This window comes from Mixophyes fleayi, chromosome 11 (assembly GCF_038048845.1).
Source record: "Mixophyes fleayi isolate aMixFle1 chromosome 11, aMixFle1.hap1, whole genome shotgun sequence".
NCBI lineage: Eukaryota > Metazoa > Chordata > Amphibia > Anura > Limnodynastidae > Mixophyes > Mixophyes fleayi.
The window spans coordinates 16,710,733-16,732,634 of NC_134412.1; the positions used below are offsets into that span (position 1 = coordinate 16,710,733).

Sequence of the window (21,902 nt, forward strand, 5' to 3'; positions counted from 1 at the left end):
CCATGTGTTTTATTATCACTTAAGGCAATCATTTTATTCTTGCCTTAATTTATCACTCACTTCTACAAATAAAAAAGTACCACTCGTCCCTTTTGTGACCAAATTACTGTAGTGAGAGCAGAAGTGACCGGTAACGGTCTGTAACTTCGTAAATCTTCATTCACTGGAGTGTAGGAGAAGGAAAGTAACACTTGCTGTATGAAAAGCACAAATTCTCATGATAAATCAGGTACGATTTACCAAAACTAGATTTTAAAATGAGCTTTAGAATTCCATGTGGTCAGATCACGGATCGGACACTCACAAGGAGTTTCTGTCACTTTGCAAGCGATTAGATAACAAACGGTTTACGTATCACAAAGGACATGTAATACTTATACAGGGCTCACACAGACAGGCACTTAAAAACAACCTTTGTTGAAAGCATATTTGGTCCTCACTTGCTCTGTATACGAAGTACGTTCATCGATGAGTCTTAAAGCTTCCCTGCAGCATAGTGTACTATGTACTAATATAGAGCTACAGAGTGTTTTTACCAAGTGTTAATGCTTCTGAATGCCGCAGGCACAGTCTAAACGCGTGCAACAGAAAGGGAACAATTGCCATAAACGTGTAAGTGTACACTCGTTGACTATCTGGGCCATCAGTGTCAAAAGAGTGTTTAATACGTTAAACACTTAAAATTAGCACCCATGTGAACAAACGCCTTAATGTGCAATTGTTATCTATACATTTTGAAAGGAGCTACAATAATTCGTGAGGATTCCATCTATCAGTTCGATAAGAGCCAGTGACATTGTTAAGGTACTTCAGGACAACTGTTTCATATACGTCATTTTGGCACTATAGTCAGGTACAGAAATGGGTTGGGTAAGTTTTTACAGTGTGGAAAATTCCGACACCGAGGAGTCCCTACACTTAAACCCCGAATCTGTGAAAAAACGATTGAAATATAAGCAGACTTACCTCCATACCGACGCTGTAGATCTCCGATCGCAGCCGGATGATGACCGCAAGTGATTCCAACTAGTCAGGTGTCCGTCACTAGACTTTGACGTCATTGCGCCCTCTCTATCACTTTTAATTTAAAGCGGCAATGTCGGGTTAAGTGTTTAAACACTTAACCTGCGGAGTCCAGACATTGGCATTTTAAATTAAAAGTGATAGAGGGCGCAATGACGTCAAAGTCTAGTGACGGGCACCTGACTAGTCGGAATCACTAGCGGTCAGCATCCTACTCCGATCGGAGATCTACAGCGTCGGTATGGAGGTAAGTCTGCTTATATTTCAATCGTTTTTTCACAGATTCGGAGTTTAAGTGTAGGGACTCATCGGTGTCGGAACGGTGGTAATCGTGAAAACAATTACCACCGTTAGAGATTTGGTGTGCTTTTGTCCAGCAGAGTTTATAAATACAAGCATTTTTCTTTTAATCTAATTATTTATTTTATCCATTCTATACTTATCACTGAGAAAACGGTGATTTCAGTAATTTCACTATTTATTTTTTTTCCAAAGGTTTGAAAAATTGGTTCGATTTGCCGATAATAAATTGTGTGATTAAGACACTGACCTGTAAATCACCATAAAAAGGCTGCGTACCTAGTAGATGTCAGCCTAGTATTACAGCAATGACGTTATTACAGGACGGGCACTTGGCGAGTGCGTCATTCCCTCTCTGCCCACCACTTACCCTGCATTTGGGCTGAGTCCCGTCAGGCTAAGCCCAGAATGGGTGCTGCTCTGTGGACTGGTGCTTGTGCTGTTGCTTGGAGGGGGGGTGGCAGACGGGGGTGCTGTGTTGGAGGGTGGACGAGGGTGGACGAGAGACCCCATTGCGGAAGTTAAGGTAGTCACTAAAACATACAGAAGGAGAGTGAAGCAGCAATGCATTGACAGAGATAGGAGAGAACGGATCAAGGTTAGGATCACGGAGCTTCTAATTTATCCTAATCCTTCTATATGTAACATATTCTGTAGTTCTTAACAAAAAAAATCTCATTAAAATGTATTTTAAAAAGTGCATGAAAAAGAAGACAGGAAACATATATATCTCTACCAATTGTGTGATTTCTGGGACAGCCGTCTAACAACGGGGGGGAATTCAGTTGACAGTGTTATTCTTGATAATACTGCAGCCCGCCCACTATTACCGTTAATACAGTCATTTTAACCAGGATTTCTGTTCACGGAGCTGCGAGCAAAAATCAGCGTTGAAATTACCGTATTAACTGTTATAAAGCGCACTATTACCATAGTAACAGTAATACTGCGCGAGCCGAGTTATTCTCAAGCATAATGCTGTCAATTGAATTCCCCCCCTATGGGTCTGTTCTCCATTAGCTAGCAGGGCCGCCATCAGGGGGTTACAGTTAATACAGCAGTATGGAGCCCCAACATCAGTAGGGGCGCGACCAGCCCTCGACCCAAAATCCACAGTGAATAAAGGGACATGGCTGGCTCTATTTCTAGGCAGCAACTCCTCCTGAGATTTGAGGGACGGGGAGAGGTCTCCCTGATGAACTAAGACACAGCAACAGGCCCCCTTGTAGGCAACAGAGCCACCTCCACTACCAAGCGTGGGTAGGGAGACCCCAGGTTGGGTGGGGGGGGGGTGTTTGCAGGAGCAAAATATTGGATAGAGGATAATTTCAAAATAGAGCTGGGGTGAGAGAAGGAAGGAGGGGGCCCTGCCTGTTACATTAGTACCGGTCGCCACGCTTTCTTCTGGCAGCCCTGTTAGCGAATATACATGGACTGGTATATAGCGGAGGAGCGGACTCTGCATATTAACGGCAGTAAGCAGGGTATGTGGGATGTGCGGAGGCATGGCGTGCCCAGTGCTCCCGTGAACACGTATTACGTACATACAGGCTGTAATATGCAGCTCAGTGAGAGGAGAACGGCTGGTTACCTGTTGTGCTGAGATTACTTGAAGCCAAGGAAGTGAGCATGGGGGCAGACACCGGGGGGGACACCTGGATCAGATCAAGGAGAGGAGGAAATATGAGACAGTGAAGGGTGGATGAGGAACAATAGAGGATAGAGACAGGAGGAAGATCAGGTTACTGCATGGTGCATGGCATATAGGTCACTTCTACCTGGTGCTCTCGGCATACATACACCAGGCCTGCTTTTATGCAAGACTGGACCAGTCCGCTAAGGGCGGCACACGTGAAGCCAGACTGGAGCCCATGGTCAAATCACAAAATAACCAAATTTTGCCAACCATTTAGCAAAATATCAAATGTGCCAATGTGTGATCAGCTTCAGATTAAATGACATACTTGTGATATACCAAACAACCAGAGGATGGCATATGGCATAAAAAGCATGCCTGGATGTTACCCAGATAACCCACAAAAATAACTGGTTGTGAAATATAATCAGCTTATCGCTGTGACTCGGAGTGCACCGCGCATGCTCCATACAGCTCCCTCGTATCTAGGAGGTTTGGGGGTGACTGACAGAGTCATTACCATGTGTGTCCCATACAGCTGCCCTTTGCACTGGTTGGGCATAAGTGGCATACTGCTGCAAGGGTTGATGCGCTTTTCCTTCTGCCGACGGTTACAGAACCACACGCGGATCACTTCCTTCTCCATGTTCAGCTGCTCCGAAATCACAAGGATCTCCTCAGAGGTAGGTTTCTGGTTCTGTACAGTTACAAACAAGCAAGGAACGGAAGAGTCAATCATATGATCTTACACAGGAGAGTAGAAGAGGAATCTAGTAAGCCAAGTTATTGGAGAAAGATGGGCGAGTGGGACAACGTCTCAGCGCCTTTGGCCAGAGTATGACATAAGGACATTAATAAATTAGAGATTGTCCAAAGAGGGCAACTAACATGGAGTATGATCTAAATCACAAAACAGACCAGAAAAGACTAAGAGGTATATTTACTAAACTGCGGGTTTGAAAAAGTGGAGATGTTGCCTATGGCAACCAATCAGATTCTAGCTGTCATTTTGTAGAATGTACTAAATAAATGACAGCTAGAATCTGACTGGTTGCTATAGGCAACATCTCCACTTTTTCAAACCCGCAGTTTAGTAAATATACCTCTAAAGATCTAAACATGTAAATAGCGCTGAGCAGAGAGGGGAAATGGATCTTTCAATTGTCTTAACAAGGTATAGGAGGAAAGTATTATGCAGAGGAAGAGGACTATTAGAACACAAAAAGGGTAGTGAATATGTAGAATATCCTCCCAACAGAGGTGGTAGAGGATAATACAGTAGGGGAATCGATATAAAATTGAAAAAAGTTAAAGGTTATAATTATGGACTAAAAAATGGGCAGATTAGATGTTCTAAATGATTCTTATCTGACATTAATTGTATGGGGAGCAATAAATATTTGATCAGCTCATTATCGGGCATCTTGGTAAAAGCTTGTCTGACCTGACAGGCCCCAGTCATTCTGGAAGTAATCCATATGGCCAGATGTCACCCAGTTTGACCATTAGACATAATCCTAACATCAGTCCAGGGGGTATATTTACTAAACTGCGGGTTTGAAAATGTGGAGATGATGCCTATAGCAACCAATCAGATTCTAGCTGTCATTTTTAGAATACACTAAATAAATGAAAGCTATATTCTGATTGGTTGCTATAGGCAACATCTCCACATTTTCAAACTTGCAGTTTAGTAAATATACCCCCCAGGCCATAATCCAAGCTCTGAACGTATCCCCAGTTCAGGTTTTAATTTTATATATAACATTCCTGACCAAGCTACAGAACCTACAGGCATTTCACCCCCTTCATCTCACCGCAATAAAACTTTTCTCCAGTGCGAATCGCACGTTGGTCTCGATGCTGGTGCGTTTCTTGCGCCTACGGCCAGGGAGCCCGTCGTATCCTCCCCCAGGGCTGCTCAAGGTGTTGGGGCTGGGCAGAGTGCTGTCCACAGACATAGTTTCTGCGCAGAGGGAATCAGTGTTAATAAGACGCATGAAGGAGGACAATAGACAAGGGAAATGAAAGTACGGTGAGGTAAAGCCTCCATTGTATCCATGCGCTCCAGCCTACCTGCGTCGCTCAGCCACTTCTGTAGTAATGGTTTTAGTTTGCACATATTTTTGAAACTCAGGTTAAGTGCCTCAAATCGGGAGATGGTTGTCTGAGAGAAATCATTTCCATATAGCTTTCCCATAGCCAGGCCAACATCCCCCTATAAGAGAAGGTAAGACTCATTATAAAATACTACACCATCCCCTAATATACTAGGTACTATAGTACTGCAGGACACCACCTCATAATAACATCCCCCAGTAACACAGCGCTCCCTATACACATAACAGTACTGCAGGACACCACCTCATAATAACATCCCCAGTAACACAGCGCTCCCTATTCACATAACAGTACAGCAGGATACCACCTCATAATAACATCCCCAGTAACACAGCGCTCCCTATTCACATAACAGTACTGCAGGATACCACCTCATAATAACATCCCCCAGTAACACAGCGCTCCCTATTCACATAATAGTACTGCAGGACAACACCTCATAATAACATCCCCCAGTAACACAGCGCTCCCTATTCACATAACAGTACTGCAGGATAGCACCTCATAATAACATCCCCCCAGTAACACAGCGCTCCCTATTCACATAATAGTACTGCAGGACACCACCTCATAATAACATCCCCCCAGTAACACAGCGCTCCCTATTCACATAACAGTACAGCAGGATACCACCTCATAATAACATCCCCAGTAACACAGCGCTCCCTATTCACATAACAGTACTGCAGGATACCACCTCCTAATAACATCCCCCAGTAACACAGCGCTCCCTATTCACATAACAGTACTGCAGGATAGCAACTCATAATAACATCCCCCCCAGTAACACAGCGCTCCCTATTCACATAACAGTACTGCAGGATAGCAACTCATAATAACATCCCCCCCAGTAACACAGCGCTCCCTATTCACATAACAGTACTGCAGGATACCACCTCATAATAACATCCCCCAGTAACACAGCGCTCCCTATTCACATAACAGTACTGCAGGATACCACCTCATAATAACATCCCCCCAGTAACACAGCACTCCCTATTCACATAACAGTACTGCAGGATACCACCTCATAATAACATCCCCCAGTAACACAGCGCTCCCTATTCACATAACAGTACTGCAGGACACCACCTCATAATAACATCCCCCCAGTAACACAGCGCTCCCTATTCACATAACAGTACTGCAGGATAGCACCTCATAATAACATCCCCCAGTAACACAGCGCTCCCTATTCACATAACAGTACAGCAGGACACCACCTCATAATAACATCCCCCGGTAACACAGCGCTCCCTATTCACATTACAGTACTGCAGGACACCACCTCATAATAACATCCCCCCCAGTAACACAGCGCTCCCTATTCACATAACAGTACTGCAGGATACCACCTCATAATAACATCCCCAGTAACACAGCGCTCCCTATTCACATAACAGTACTGCAGGATACCACCTCATAATAACATCCCCCCAGTAACACAGCGCTCCCTATTCACATAACAGTATTGCAGGATACCACCTCATAATAACATCCCCAGTAACACAGCGATCCCTATTCACATAAAAGTACAGCAGGATACCACCTCATAATAACATCCTCCCAGTAACACAGCGCTACCTATTCACATAACAGTATTGCAGGATACCACCTCATAATAACATCCCCCCAGTAACACAGCACTCCCTATTCACATAACAGTACAGCAGGATACCACCTCATAATAACATCTCCAGTAACACAGCGCTCCCTATTCACATAACAGTACTGCAGGACAACACCTCATAATAACATCCTCCCAGTAACAGCGCTCCCTATTCACATAACAGTACTGCAGGATACCACCTCATAATAACATCCTCCCAGTAACAGCGCTCCCTATTCACATAACAGTACTGCAGGATACCACCTCATAATAACATCCCCCAGTAACACAGCGCTCCCTATTCACATAACAGTACTGCAGGATACCACCTCATAATAACATCCCCCCAGTAACACAGCACTCCCTATTCACATAACAGTACTGCAGGATACCACCTCATAATAACATCCCCCAGTAACACAGCGCTCCCTATTCACATAACAGTACTGCAGGACACCACCTCATAATAACATCCCCCCAGTAACACAGCGCTCCCTATTCACATAACAGTACTGCAGGATAGTACCTCATAATAACATCCCCCAGTAACACAGCGCTCCCTATTCACATAACAGTACAGCAGGACACCACCTCATAATAACATCCCCCAGTAACACAGCGCTCCCTATTCACATAACAGTACTGCAGGATAGCACCTCATAATAACATCCCCCGGTAACACATCGCTCCCTATTCACATTACAGTACTGCAGGATAGTACCTCATAATAACATCCCCAGTAACACAGCGCTCCCTATTCACATAACAGTACTGCAGGATAGTACCTCATAATAACATCCCCCAGTAACACAGCGCTCCCTATTCACATAACAGTACTGCAGGACACCACCTCATAATAACATCCCCCCAGTAACACAGCGCTCCCTATTCACATAACAGTACTGCAGGATAGTACCTCATAATAACATCCCCCAGTAACACAGCGCTCCCTATTCACATAACAGTACTGCAGGACACCACCTCATAATAACATCCCCCCAGTAACACAGCGCTCCCTATTCACATAACAGTACTGCAGGATAGCACCTCATAATAACATCCCCAGTAACACAGCGCTCCCTATTCACATAACAGTACAGCAGGACACCACCTCATAATAACATCCCCAGTAACACAGCACTCCCTATTCACATAACAGTACTGCAGGATACCACCTCATAATAACATCCCCAGTAACACAGCGCTCCCTATTCACATAACAGTACAGCAGGACACCACCTCATAATAACATCCCCAGTAACACAGCACTCCCTATTCACATAACAGTATTGCAGGATACCATCTCATAATAACATCCCCAGTAACACAGCGCTCCCTATTCACATAACAGTACTGCAGGATACCACCTCATAATAACATCCTCCCAGTAACACAGCGCTCCCTATTCACATAACAGTACTGCAGGATACCACCTCATAATAACATCCTCCCAGTAACACAGCGATCCCTATTCACATAACAGTACTGCAGGACACCACCTCATAATACCATCCTCCCAGTGGCACAGCGATCCCTTTTCACATAACAGTACTGCAGGACACCACCTCATAATAACATCCCCCAGTAACACAGCGCTCCCTATTCACATAACAGTACAGCAGGATACCACCTCATAATAACATCCCCAGTAACACAGCGCTCCCTATTCACATCACACTACAGCAGGATACCACCTCATAATAACATCCCCCCAGTAACACAGCAACTTCTCTATCACATCACACTACAGCAGATCATAACACAGTGTACCCCATAACATCACATTACTCTTATTCAATGATTAAATAAATAGACAGCCTTTCGTAAATTTCACTTGCAATGTGACATAATGCCACCAAATATAACAAATAGTTACTCAATGAGAAACAAACAATAAACAAAAATACACCGGTCCATCAAGTTCAACCTTTCATAAATTCTACTTGCACTGATCCTGAGTTAGAGCTGCCAAATTAACCTCACAGCGGTAAAAATTCCATCCTGACCCCAAAATCATCAATCGGATACATCACCCCCATAATGCCCTCTAAAACAGTAGCTACTGATATAATTTGCCCTAAGAACCTTACGTAGTAATACTTTCCACAATCGTTAAAGTAAAGAACGGCTCCCTATGCTCATGGTGAAGTCTTTCTTCCATTCACAACTGATTTCCCCTTTGTCCTCAGAGTGGTCCTTGGTGCTTCACAATTCCCCATTCCTACATCAAAGTTACAACCACCCTGTCACCAGTTATGTTCTCACTAATACAACACAGTAGAGCGAGTGTACGGACACTCATCAGGAGTAGAGTGTGCACCAGTAGTAAGACGTAGACTCTTCTCCCACCTGAGTGAATCCCAGCTTAATTCTACGCTGTTTGAACGTTCTAGCGAACTGTTCCAGCTCCTCCAAGTCACTGGGTTCTTCGGGGTGAGACGCTGGCTCTGTATGTGACAATATTTGGGGATCCTGGGGGCCTGGGCGTGACACGGCCTGCAAGAGACAAGAAATTCCATCAGAACAGGACACATTGGAGAACGGAGACATTATGTTTTTTCTGAATATGACTTAAAGGGGATTGTCACTGCAATAAACGGGTAAAGAGAAGGTTTTGGGCACTACAAACTTATAAAGTGGCTTGTTCGCCATGTTAGGAACCAAGTGACTCCAAATAAAAATGAACCAAAAATCACAGATAACAGGGATCGTGCTCTCCTTGTTATTTGTGATTTTTGGTCCATCATTTTAATGTACTTTCTAGTTTAACATATAGTTATATAACTTTAAGATACAAGTCGTACTTGTGTAACAAGTGTAGTTTATCAATGTGTGTATAGCGTTCGTGGTGGATCTACCATGGGCGCAGCCGCTAAGGGCCGGAGATGAAGGGGGCCAGCAATGCTCCGTCCATCTCCCCCTCCAGGTTGCCCGCACACCCCCTCCCCTTCCCCCACAGCATTCCTTAAGGGCTCTAGCTCAGCTCTGAACGTGCAGAGTCCTCGTCTGTGACATGCTGAACTGCACATGCTCAGAAGAGGCCCAATATTCTTTCATGCCAGTTGTATACCTTTCTGGTCTCCTTTACCTGAGAAGGAAGGCCAGGCCTTGGCTGACCCGAAATGAGATTCCCCTGGCTTTGTTGAGGTAGCTGGAAGAGATTTGGTGCAGATAAAAGGCCTGAAAAAGAGAGAAACAGAAGTAAGTCAATAATTGAGGAACACAACCAAACTAGTAGGACATGTGGTGTATGTTGACCGACCTTCACGGGGATTTGAACCCACTCATGCAGCCACTAGTACCAATTGGTCCAAAAATCTTAATAAACACATCCACGTCCATCTGTGCACTTTCATACTAACACAATTTTAATGCACAGGCAAGATACAAGCATCACTGGAGCCAGCAGGAGTAAATGTCTCCTGAACTGTGGGGATTGTGGACATGGGACCTCCACAGCTCTACCAGTTGGGGGAAGGTGTGGGGCACCTATCTTGGAGGCCACAAATACTGAATTCCAAGATGTCACTGGCCACATCACTCCTGGGGGGGCCAATGTGTCTGGACCTTTGTGCGAGTGAGAATAGGAAAGTAATCACAAGTGGGAAATAAAGGATAGCGGTTGAGTAGCCCGAGGTGGGGAAACTGTGGGAAGATTGAAGGAGCTTTAGACCAGGCGGCTAGACATTGGTTGTGAAATGTAATATCTACTGGTAAGCAGACGAGTGCTGGCTCTGCGGGGGCATTGCCCTGAGGGCAAGCATTCCTCAGGGGCTCTTATAGAGTGTTAGGTTTACAAGTATGCTTAAATAAACATGGCGTTCACCACTTATCCCTGGAATTGTGTTGTGTAAATCAATGGGGTAGGGTATCCAACACCATAACGACTCCTTCACTGCCCTAATGTGGACTCATCGAAAGATGGACATGACTCCTTTTGAAGCAGGTGCCAATGTACAAAATCCCAATATAGGTACAAGTCACAAAATAAAAACTGGTGCTTTTGTGCACAGTAGTCTGCCCTTTAATTGTGCAATTTTGGAAATATCAAATACCTGATTTGCGGCTATGGATCACCATTAGTTAGCCATACACCGTACACCGGCAGATCCGGCTGAACGTAAAAGATCCACATACTCAGTACCAGGACTGAATGTCCGTTTCTGGCAGAGCTCCATTAGTGCAGTTTAACAGCGATAGCGGACAGGGTCAGAAGCAGCCATTATCTGACCTCATCTACCATCCATGCCATTCCCCAACATCAAGATCCGCTGTCACAGCAATATGTGAATCAGAGGGGGGATTATAAGTCTATCTCCCTCACTATTTGTCTTTGCGTATGACCTCTGGAGGTTAAACAGCTCCAGAGGTTTTTATTTGAGATACAATCATAGTTAATGATGTTGGTGACTTATTGGATGAACAAAATCTAATCCAAGGTTTATCATTTTTAAAATCAATTGTATATATGTCTGCACACTGGATGATCATAATAAAGCAATATTATAGCTGCACATACACTTAATCTAAAACCTACCACTTACCCACAATGCCACACCAGTATAAACTGATGGATTAAAACATGCTTTGGAAAAAGATAACTTTATGCAAACTCATAAGATTGTTATGGGTGTGGTCAGTTTAACGTATTGTTTTTAAACACTTAACTTTTGTATCAATAACTCTTATAATAATCTTAAAATCTATATATCTCTATCTATAGGTCTCTCTCTCATATATATATATATATATATATATATATATATATATATATATATATATATATATATATATACATATATACACACACACACACACACACACACATATATACAATACAATCTTACAGCCCTCTTCCGCTTATGATACTTAAATCATCCCCAACAATTAATCGTCCAATGGAATTCAGTGAATGAGAAGAACCTTTATTTCAGATTTCCAATTACCAACAATTCTTAGGGCTTGCAAACGAAATACAACGGCAGTATACTAAGTACAAGGTACTAATCTCTATGCTCTGTACACACAGTCCACACAGATAACACTGAAGTACACGGCAAAGAAGTCTGTCATTTTGTTGCCCCTATGAACAGGGCGCGCAGTAAAGAATAATGATCAACAGATTCCTATCAGAGCTGAACTTGCATAACGTGGACAGGATCTTGTGTTTTCTATCTCAGAAAAATCAGGGCTGTCGGTAAGAGCGGTGTTATTTAAGCAAAGCAAAAAAAGGAGTAAATGTTCTCCAGATCAAACCATGTTATAATACAGGCGGTGCGTGTTAATTTATTATTTGGCACATAAGTTAAATACTGGCTGCTTGTTCATGTAGCACACAAATACTTGATAGCTTTATTTTTACACTGAAGTGTAAAGTTGATCTAGGACATGCCCTACCCCAACTATTAATCTGTCCCCACATTTTAAATTCACCTCCCCCTCCAATGCAACATGGTTTTGCCCAGGTGCAAAGTTACTCCTTTTTTTGGCTTTGCTCTCCTTAATTACTCAGGCCCAATATCTGCAGACAGAAGTTAAACTCTCACCTTGTTGGCCTTGTCCTGCCTGGGGGAGCAGGAACTGTGTGTGGGACTGAAGGGGGTGACCAGGAACAAGGACCAGTTGTTGGAGTTGAAGCAACTGCTGGATATCCTTAGTTGAAAGAAGATAGGAAAACATGAGAAATACTAATAATATTGGTTGTTGCAAAAAATAACAGATGGATGAAGCCCTGTCATCTACACACAGAGGAAGCAGTCATTTTGTAGACTGAATCAATATTCATGAGGAAGCTCACTAGGCAGCCATTTTGTGAACTGAGCCTATGATCATGAGGAAGCTCACTAGGCAGCCATTTTGTGAGCTGAACCAATATTTGGCTTATACATTCACCAGGAATTACTGACAGAAAGTGGTTTATGCCCCAGTGATGTCAATAGTGAATTGATAAGCTTCATTCTTCGTTTGCTCAGGCCACAAAATGGCTGCTTCCGCTATTAGCAACCGGTACAATTTGAGAGCAAACGTGTTACAGAGATAAAATAATACCTAATTAGGCTGACAATATGTACGGTAGCATGAAAGCGTCAAGTAATCTATAGGTCTGCGAGTCTGACAGGAACACTACTGAAATGAAGGCTTTTTAGATACTTATTAGTCACATACTAATATAATCTAATATAGTATAATATAATCGCTTAATATAAGAGAGATCAAGTCAAGCGGGCCTGAACTGTATTATTTCAGTGTAACAGGGTAAAGGTGGATCTTCAGGTTATAGAACAGTGCAAGGATGTAAGATGTTCTCTGGGTTAGTTCAGGTAACTAGACTGACTCAGACAAACACTAATCCGCATATATAATAATAATAATAATAATATGTAGCTCGGCTGTGGGTTATAGATTGGTCTTAGTCAAAGCTGAATGTGAATGCCGCAAAGGATGAAAGGTTGTAGGATAGTTCTAGGACTCTGATGTTTTTCATATCCAAACCAATCATCCGTGTTTGAAAACTTTTTTTTTTTAATACTCATCATATATTAAATGAAGAAAGTCTAAATTTCGATGTCCTAGAGATATGGGCCTTACAATTAATCACACAATCTTAAATGTGTCATGCGGTTTTAAAGGGAAACAAACAGCTACAAAATCCTGTATTCTAGTACAATATACGTGTAAAAGTTTCTGAAGCTCATGATAACAAAAGATATTTGAGATAATTGTTATGAGGGGGGGGGGGGGAATATATTAATTTAGACAGTAGACTTCCTCTGAAATACCTTACACAATCATGAAGCCTCTCTCAGTCTGACATCACTGATAATAGTGACAATGTCATCCCACAGACTGTAAAGTTAATATATTGGCAAGTACCAACCTACTCCTTCACTAAACCCTCCCTGTTCATTATACCAGTTCCCCCTTATTGTTTTGCACCAATTTTTATAGTTTTGGGTTGTTACTCTCCCCGGATGTTATCATACTCCCTAAACCTAATAAAATTTAATAAAAATGAATTAGAGAAATACTGGCACTAAACTGAATATCAAGTATAAAAATAATGTCAAGTGGCTTAAATTCCGTCAGGGTCTGGAGAGTTCTCACTTACAGGCGTTTTGCAGTTAGCAACAGCTATATGTCATGTGATCTGTATTGTAGACTCAGCGGTTCATTAATACGCACCTTGCACTGCAATATGAAGCTGTACGACACTGCGTACTGTCATTTCTATTCTACATGTATGTATGTTTGTGTGACCTTCGTTTGTATAATTACTTCTTCAATGCACAGCGTATTAAGTTAGTGCCTTGCAAATAAAATTAAATATAATATAAGAGCATGCAATTAGTACAGTGTCAGCCAACCTGCCTCCAACATACAGGCCTGTTGTGAAGGGCAGGGTACCTTACAGCAGTGCTGCCCTCTTCAGGTCACTTACTGGATAAACCTCTCTCTCCACCATCAAATTGAATGGTCAGGGCAGCAGACGTGGGGCTAGATTTACTAAACTGCGGGTCTGAAAAAGTGGAGATGTTGCCTATAGCAACCAATCAGATTCTAGCTGTCATTTTGCAGAATGTACTAAATAAATGATAACTAGAATCTGATTGGTTGCTATAGGCAACATCTCCATTTTTTTCAAACCCGCAGTTTAGTAAATCTAGCCCATGGTCTTACAGACAGTGTAGCCATGTTATTCTACCAGGTGCCATCTATATATTGAAGTTTTTCCCGGGCAGTTTCACCACTATAAAGTGAAGAACACACATATGTAACACTGTGCGTGTTGCCAGCAGACTCCTGTATACTGCTCACCTGTGCAGTGAGGTGGATGGGCTGGGACAAAGCAAGTTGGGGGGGTTGCTGTTGGTTGGCGGGGGTAGACTGGGTGTCGGACCCTGACTGGGAGGCGTTGGCGGCGGCGGCGGCATTGGACTGCTGTACGGCGGCTGCGAGAAGCTGAGCTTGCTGGAGAAGCAGTTGTTGCTGGTGTGCGGGGAGGAGAGCGGTGAGCTGCAGCCGGGGAAGGGAAGACAAAGAAAGCAAGGGAGAAAATCAGGATGGGGGCAAAGAAGGAGAAAGATGGGAGAGAGAAACAAGGGTCCCGGTGGTCGGGGAGAGATAATAGTAATAAGTATATAGCAGAGGGAAAGGGGTGGGGAGACAAAGGCAGTGAAAAGAGGAAAACAATTGAATGAAGCAAAGCAGCAAACATATATATATATATATTTATATACATAGAGTCAAGCATGTCATAATAACATACAGATTGGGCCATTCATATACACTAGGCAATTATTATCATGGCATTGAACCATAACAACCAATCAGATGCTTGCTTTGATCGTCTATCTTGCAGAAGACAGATAAAAGCCAAATGCTGATTGGTTGCTGTGGCTCAAGTTCATTTAGCACTTATATGCAACTACTCTCCGCAACTACTATATGCATAAAACAGATTTTACCAGCGATGCACTGTATCCATTTCTGGAACAAGAAGTTCCATCCCTTTTCATGGAACTTTTAGAACTAGAGGACATGGATTGATCGCCATTCTGATTATTTAACCCACAGAGGCAGAAATGGTCGCATGTAATAAATTACAATGCAATAGATTTATATCTACATTGATAAAGTGAAATCAGGATGTTGAGTTTCTGCTGAGCGCTATGGGAGAGTTAATTTAGGAATGGCAATAAAAATGGCGTTAAGACGTGTTTGCCTCAAAACATTTGTTATACAGCATTAGGATTGGGCTTTGATGGCAATGTACTATCTTAGTTACTGAATAACAGATAAATGTTAGAGGAGACAATGGCAAAACGCATAAGGACATTTCCGAGTGGATAGGCATAAATCAGCCTTGTAAGCCCAACACAATTGCATAGAGCCCACCCAATTTATCACATACACTTCAACAATATAATGATTTTGTTTACTGTCCACTAGATTCATGGATAAGGTAACAAAAATGTGTGTGGACATCTTATGGAGTGTGCGGGGTACATGTATCAAACCTTATAAAAGGTAAAAGTGAAGGTGTTGCTCGTAGCAATCAAATTCATTTATCTTGTACATTCTAAAAAATTATAGATGCTAGATTCTGATTGGTTGCTACGGGCAATACCTTCACTTTTCCTTTTGAGGTTTGATACATCTACCCCCGTGTCTCCTGCGGACCTTATATGATCTATACCAGCTCTCTAGGTCATTCCAGACTAAGACCAGATATGGGCTCAGTGTGTTTCTGCAGATGTTGGCAAGCTGCTTTACCCAACAGCTAAAGAGCCATTGGAGCCTAAACCTGGTCGTATATGAAGTACACTCGATTTGTCCCACAATATGCCTTAGTCTAACACCAGTGCATCTTTATAGTTCTCCCACACCTACTCACTGCCTCAGATAGAGTGCACCTACGAGTGTGAATAGGTAGAAACATCACATCAAAGCCCAACTTCCTACCACCCGCCCCTTTCTAGAAATACACTTTTCCATTGTTCTCATAAATGAGGCTAAACAGAGCAGTATTTTAGGTATATAAGAGTGAGGGACATCTGGCTGTCCTTATTACACATGGCACTTGTGCGTTTACATTCTTACTACACTCCATCTCATCAGAATAATCTCACTCCGCAAAAGGAAATCTAGTTCTTGCTCTGCAACATTAGGGGCACTGGTGCCGCTACCGTGTACTTAGCTAGTAAAACCCCCGGTCCACCCAACTCCTCTCCTCCGCCAGCGCAAACCTAGGCTACCCCCACAAACGCTGCCTCCTTGCCCTGTAAACTCATGCTTCCTTCCAGGAATCTAGGCGTGCTCGCCCAAACCAACGCCGGCAGGAGCAATGCTCATTTTCATCGCGCCATGGATGTTTTGCCCATAAGAAGTTACCATCACAGGATGCTCCTGTACTAAATATATGTAGGTGAAAGTGGCTACTTACCCCAGCCAGCTGGCTGCCAGCAAGGAGAAGCTGTGTCTGAGGGAGGGAGGTAGGCGTTTGCTGAGGGGCAGAAGGAGCCTGTGGGGTGAGTGGGGCGGAAGGCGTTGGGGGAACGGGAGTGCCAGGGAGGGATGGGGAGCGTTCCCCACATTCTTCATCTGTAATCTACATAAAAATAGAGAAGGAAGACAGCGATAGTGAGGAACGAGTGACAGATATTACAGACGTGTAACATTAACCGCTACAGAACACGGAGGCGTATCCACCAAACACACTTCATAAGCCTAGAATCCGGTGTTATAAATACACAGGATGAACGTGTGAATGGATTAATAGGCATATTTAAATCTACACATGCATTTTTTTATTTTATATTTCCAGCAGGATAAGTGCCAAAAAACCTACTTTTACAAGGACGTGTGTTTTAAAACTTGCATCCCAAATCGCAGAAATGCATAAATCAGAACGTGGGAATGTTTATCAGTCATAACTAATCATATCGTTTATAATTGACACATAAATGAAAAACAAAAAGCACGCGTTTATGTACATGTAAAAAGGGATCTTAGCTGTCAGACGTGAAGCTAGAATTAACCCCTCATCTTCCAGGGGTATGAAATAAAAGTGTATGTACCCAATACTGTGTAGTATATGTATATAGGCTTTTGATATATACCATAAAATCGCACAGGGGATGAGGCAATCTCAGCGATGCAAATTTATTTTTTGTAGAATTTTACAAGCTTGCATTTATTTGCGGCTATTTAAAACTTGACCACTAAACAGCGGGCCTGGGAAGTTGACTCACTTGAGAAAATAAAAATATATAGAGATTGTGCAGAACATTGGTCTGTAGTGAGATATACAGTCAAGAGGGAGTTTATGGGGAAGTAAGAGAGAGAACTCAGGAAGCCTGTTCATTACTGAGACGGGTTCGGGGATTCCCCTGTCTTATCCCTAATGCACAGACGGTCACAGTGACTCACAAACAAATCTAAGAGAACTCCCCCCTAAAAAAGTTGTAAAAATGTAGTTTCGGCTGGTGTGCAATTGTGCTGTTAATATGTCAGTTCTCACTGCTGAAAGTGTTTGTCCCACCGATAGTGCCCGTATCTGTGCCACGGAGCTCTCAGCCGTTGGTCAGATTACATACCTTTGGAGACAGAGAGAAGGGTGATGCCTTGTTTTGCTGCACCTGGGACACACAGAGATGGAGTCAGACAAATAAATAATAATAATATAGAACAGTGACAAAAGGAATTAAAGAACAGTGTCTTACCTCGTGTAAAGCGTCTGCACCGTTCCTTTCATTGTCTGGAAGAAAATAAAGACATCAGACCGTCACAATCGGTTGCACTGCCTCCGCCTGCTAGCTTGTACGTGACTTTATCAGTGAGCCAAGCCTTCAGCTTGCACATGGATAGATTTTGTCTAATGATCGGATTCTGTAATCAATTTGGCCACACATACTATAGACCAGATTGCACAGACCAGGTTGATCGACCAGTTTGTAAAGACCAGGTTGCTGGGGAATTAGGCTATATAACACCTCATATAGGACCCAGGTGATGTGGATGGCAGGTGACAACATATACATATGCAATTGTGGACATCTGTCAATCGGATTTACCAAAATGTCCACTAAACATTTTATAAATACTAATCTGAATTTAATCGGCTTAGTTTCATTTGAACTCAACAGACAACTGTATGTAAAAACCACACAGGGTAAAACATGGTCCCTCAGCCAGTGTCTCAAAGACTCCTAGAGGTACATTTACTAAACTGCGGGTTTGAAAAAGTGGAGATGTTGCCTATAGCAACCAATCAGATTCTAGCTGTCATTTTGTAGAATGTACTAAATAAATGACAGCTAGAATCTGATTGGTTGCTATAGGCAACATCTCCACTTTTTCAAACCCGCAGTTTAGTAAATACACCCCCTAATTGCAATGTACAGTGACTAACGCAATCTAAAATGGATATATGGCATCACAGTAGAGGTTCATGACTCTGTGTTACACAAGAAAATCTCACTCACGTCTGCTAAACATTGGTCTATCCAGGATAATTGTACACATAGAAGCAAACACCGGTTCCCAGCAGATTAGTATCATAGAGAGGAGTAGACTTCCTCAATCTATCACACAGAAGACATTTCCACAGTCTGTGACAGGCACGAACAGGAGTTCCCTCAGTATATTACTGTCACATGAATAGGGTCTCCCTCAGCGTGTCACAAATACGGGGGAGGCTTCTCTTAGTCTGTGTCAGACATTCATTATTATTTATTTACATTACAGCACATTTAACATATATGTGGAGACTGTGAAGAATTGAACATATGACTGCGATAAGGTATCTACCTTTTTCTGCAGGAAAAATAACATCCTTCCTCTCTATTATATTTCTGTGTAATAACATTGGAACGGTCACGTTTTTTACCCGGCCATGTGGCAACTGGATCTACACACGTGCAGAGCGTGTACTCTAACACGCAGCTACGTTCCCATACATGTGAGAGGGGGCATCTCTACACAGTCAGTTTCAAACACAACATAAAGTAAACAGAATGTTGGCGTTCAATGACATGATATTGAAAACAAGAGCAAAATATTTAGTGGATACAGAGCAAAATTAGACAAGAGGTAATTAATGAAAACAAAATAAACTATTGGAATGAATGCAGTAATACAGTTTAAAAAACAAAACAAATAAAATGTAGAAAAAGCTAGCTAGAACCTGATTGGCTGCCATCATCCTCTAGAATGTACTAGATAAATGATAGCTATAATGTGATTGGTTGCTATGGACAACACCTCCACTTTTTCTTTTTAGGATCTTTAGTAAATCTGCCTCTTAGTGTTTTAGCAAGTTATTAGTTATTATTATAAGCGGTGGGTGAGAATTCAGACCAGAGCGTCTGTAAACGTACCTTGGGATGACCACCTTTTTCTACATTTTATTTTATTATTGAATGTTTTTTTCAGTATTCTATTCCTTTACATATTTAATGTTGTGTGATTTATTACCTCTCTATTGGCTCCATTCTATATGCATTACATTTTTTGCTCATTTTCTATACTTAACCAATTATTGCCACTATTGAACAATCACATGTGCCTACTATGATTGTCTATATTGCATTATGTAAGGGCTGGATATCCATGATATTTGGGCAAAAACAATGTAGTTCCCTTATCCTAAAAGTGCCCATACCAATTCTATTTGCAATACAATCCTTTTCAGTGAGGCCGCAGAATTATCACTACACATGTGGTACAAGAATAATATGAAACTGTGTGATCATAGTTTGATAGTTTTGGTCATGCTGGTAGACGGTGAACAATCATAATTAGAATATCTATTTTCTTCCCATGTGAACAATCTCAAATATATTACATTTAAATTGTTCTGTGGAACAGATTAAATGTATGAGATGCGATGGCAAATGAGGAGAGATTATTGACAGAAACATCCTGCGGAGACACCTCCTGCAAGATTCCTACGGGACCTCCTGGCTAATTGAATCTCCCCCTATGTGTGTACAAATTGTTCAATGATAAGATCATTCATGAGTTAGATTGATTAAAATGAATGAAACGGCTGCGCGCTTTATAGTCTGAAACTATCACATGCAGGAAACAATCACCTTTATCTGTCAAGTTCACACACAAACAATACCGGTTATTACCTGCTACACCACCTTCTGAGTGCAATTTTCCGAGATGCCCCGGTTTAGACATTCTTATTTCTGGAAGACAGAAAGGGAGAAGACAAATCAGAACACGGAAATAGGCTGATATAAGTATATCCTCAGATGCACTAAACATATTTCATTACATGGACAGTAATTATGCTATAAAAACTATTTTATCTTGGACAACCGTAGAGATTTTTTCAGCGCCATAAAATGAAATGAGACCGTCTGCATACATTGGGGCCGAAGATTTGGTGGGCTGAAGCAATATTCATTAAAAGAGTTGCTATTGAACGCTCATGAATATTGGTTTCAGAGGGTGAAAATCAGAAGGGGCGCAGTGCGATATGCTGAAGGGAGTGCAGTGCGATATGGTGACAGGGGTGCAGTGCGATATGGTGACGGGGGTGCAGTGCGATATGGTGACGGGGGTGCAGTGCAATATGGTGACGGGGTCTAAATACTTTTTACGTTATTTTGATCCAAATACTTAAAAAACGGGACTATCCGAGAATTATTTTGGCTTAGGGGTGCCTTGCAAAAATTATGGTGACCCTAAGGGTGCCTTGAACTGAGAAAGTTTGGGAACCACTGATCTACACATACATACATATGCACACACACACACATATTATAAAAAGAGATAGCAATCAGTACAAACTGTGCAGATTAAATGTCACTGGCAATTTATTAAAATACCAAAAAAAGAAGTTTACACAGAGATAAACCTGACCATTCAATGCCTCTCTCTACTTATACATAGATACTTGGATTGACATATACCAAGGTTTGTCATCCGGCCCACGAGTATTACCAACAGGTAATGTTGTGTGAGGTTACCACATGGGAAGCTGAGGGATAATTATTGTCACGGTCAAATAAGGTAATTCACCTGTCCATGACTGAGGGCATTCCTCAGACATTACCTGATGAGGCACCTGAGAAACCCTGCTAAGGACCTAGTTATATACAGGGGTCGAGGTGGAAATTTAGAAGTGGCGGTACGGACAATGTAAATGAATGGAATGTGATAGTGTTACAATGAAGACAGTAGGAGAAGTGGCGGTATGGCATACCACAGTATACCAGACCATTTCCACCACTGCTTATATATATATATATATTTTATTTTTTTTTGAAGTACAGAAAACACACACACATTAATTTATGGCACAGAACACACTCATGTCCCTTCCTGCACAATATCAGCCTTTTGGTTTTGGGTTTTTATTTGCCGAGTCTTTAAATTTTAATCTAATTATAAACACAAAGCAGAAGAACAGTGAGGAAATTCAGGGCAACAGCAGGAAAGAAATAGCAGAAAAGATGTGTACACACAATTTTGTTATGTTTTTTCCTTAGTGGAGGGGGGGGGGGGGGAATTACATTTTGATGCTTTTTCCTACTTGCTGTTTTTTCAGTTTGCTTTTCCCCCACACAATCAAATCTATAGAAAAAGCACAAAATAAAAATGGACAGGCTGCCACTGAATAATGCATAGTGAAGATAGTGTGCAAAACAATACAAATAGCTAGATAGAAGTGTGTACTGTCCTATCTATCATACTATA

At 42.1% G+C, this 21,902-nt stretch overlaps 1 protein-coding gene across 6 annotated transcripts in view; it reads right to left on the reverse strand.

Annotated features, from left to right (window-relative positions):
* The window catches only part of POU2F2 (POU class 2 homeobox 2), a 110,867-nt gene that overhangs the window by 3,464 nt on the left and 85,501 nt on the right, over positions 1-21,902 (reverse strand). For 5 of the 6 annotated variants that reach the window (XM_075190756.1, XM_075190754.1, XM_075190755.1 and 2 more), the window contains 13 exons: positions 20,327-20,386; positions 17,912-17,946; positions 17,786-17,827; positions 16,633-16,797; positions 14,505-14,702; positions 12,236-12,341; positions 9,778-9,869; positions 9,039-9,185; positions 5,036-5,177; positions 4,777-4,925; positions 3,480-3,656; positions 2,915-2,978; positions 1,694-1,856 (listed from right to left, as the gene is read on the reverse strand). In XM_075190756.1, coding sequence (XP_075046857.1) covers positions 1,694-1,856; positions 2,915-2,978; positions 3,480-3,656; positions 4,777-4,925; positions 5,036-5,177; positions 9,039-9,185; positions 9,778-9,869; positions 12,236-12,341; positions 14,505-14,702; positions 16,633-16,797; positions 17,786-17,827; positions 17,912-17,946; positions 20,327-20,378 — 1,532 coding nt within the window. In that variant the 5' untranslated portion in view covers positions 20,379-20,386. The remainder of the gene's footprint in view (positions 1-1,693; positions 1,857-2,914; positions 2,979-3,479; positions 3,657-4,776; positions 4,926-5,035; positions 5,178-9,038; positions 9,186-9,777; positions 9,870-12,235; positions 12,342-14,504; positions 14,703-16,632; positions 16,798-17,785; positions 17,828-17,911; positions 17,947-20,326; positions 20,387-21,902) is intronic. The other variant, XM_075190757.1, reaches the window with a different exon arrangement.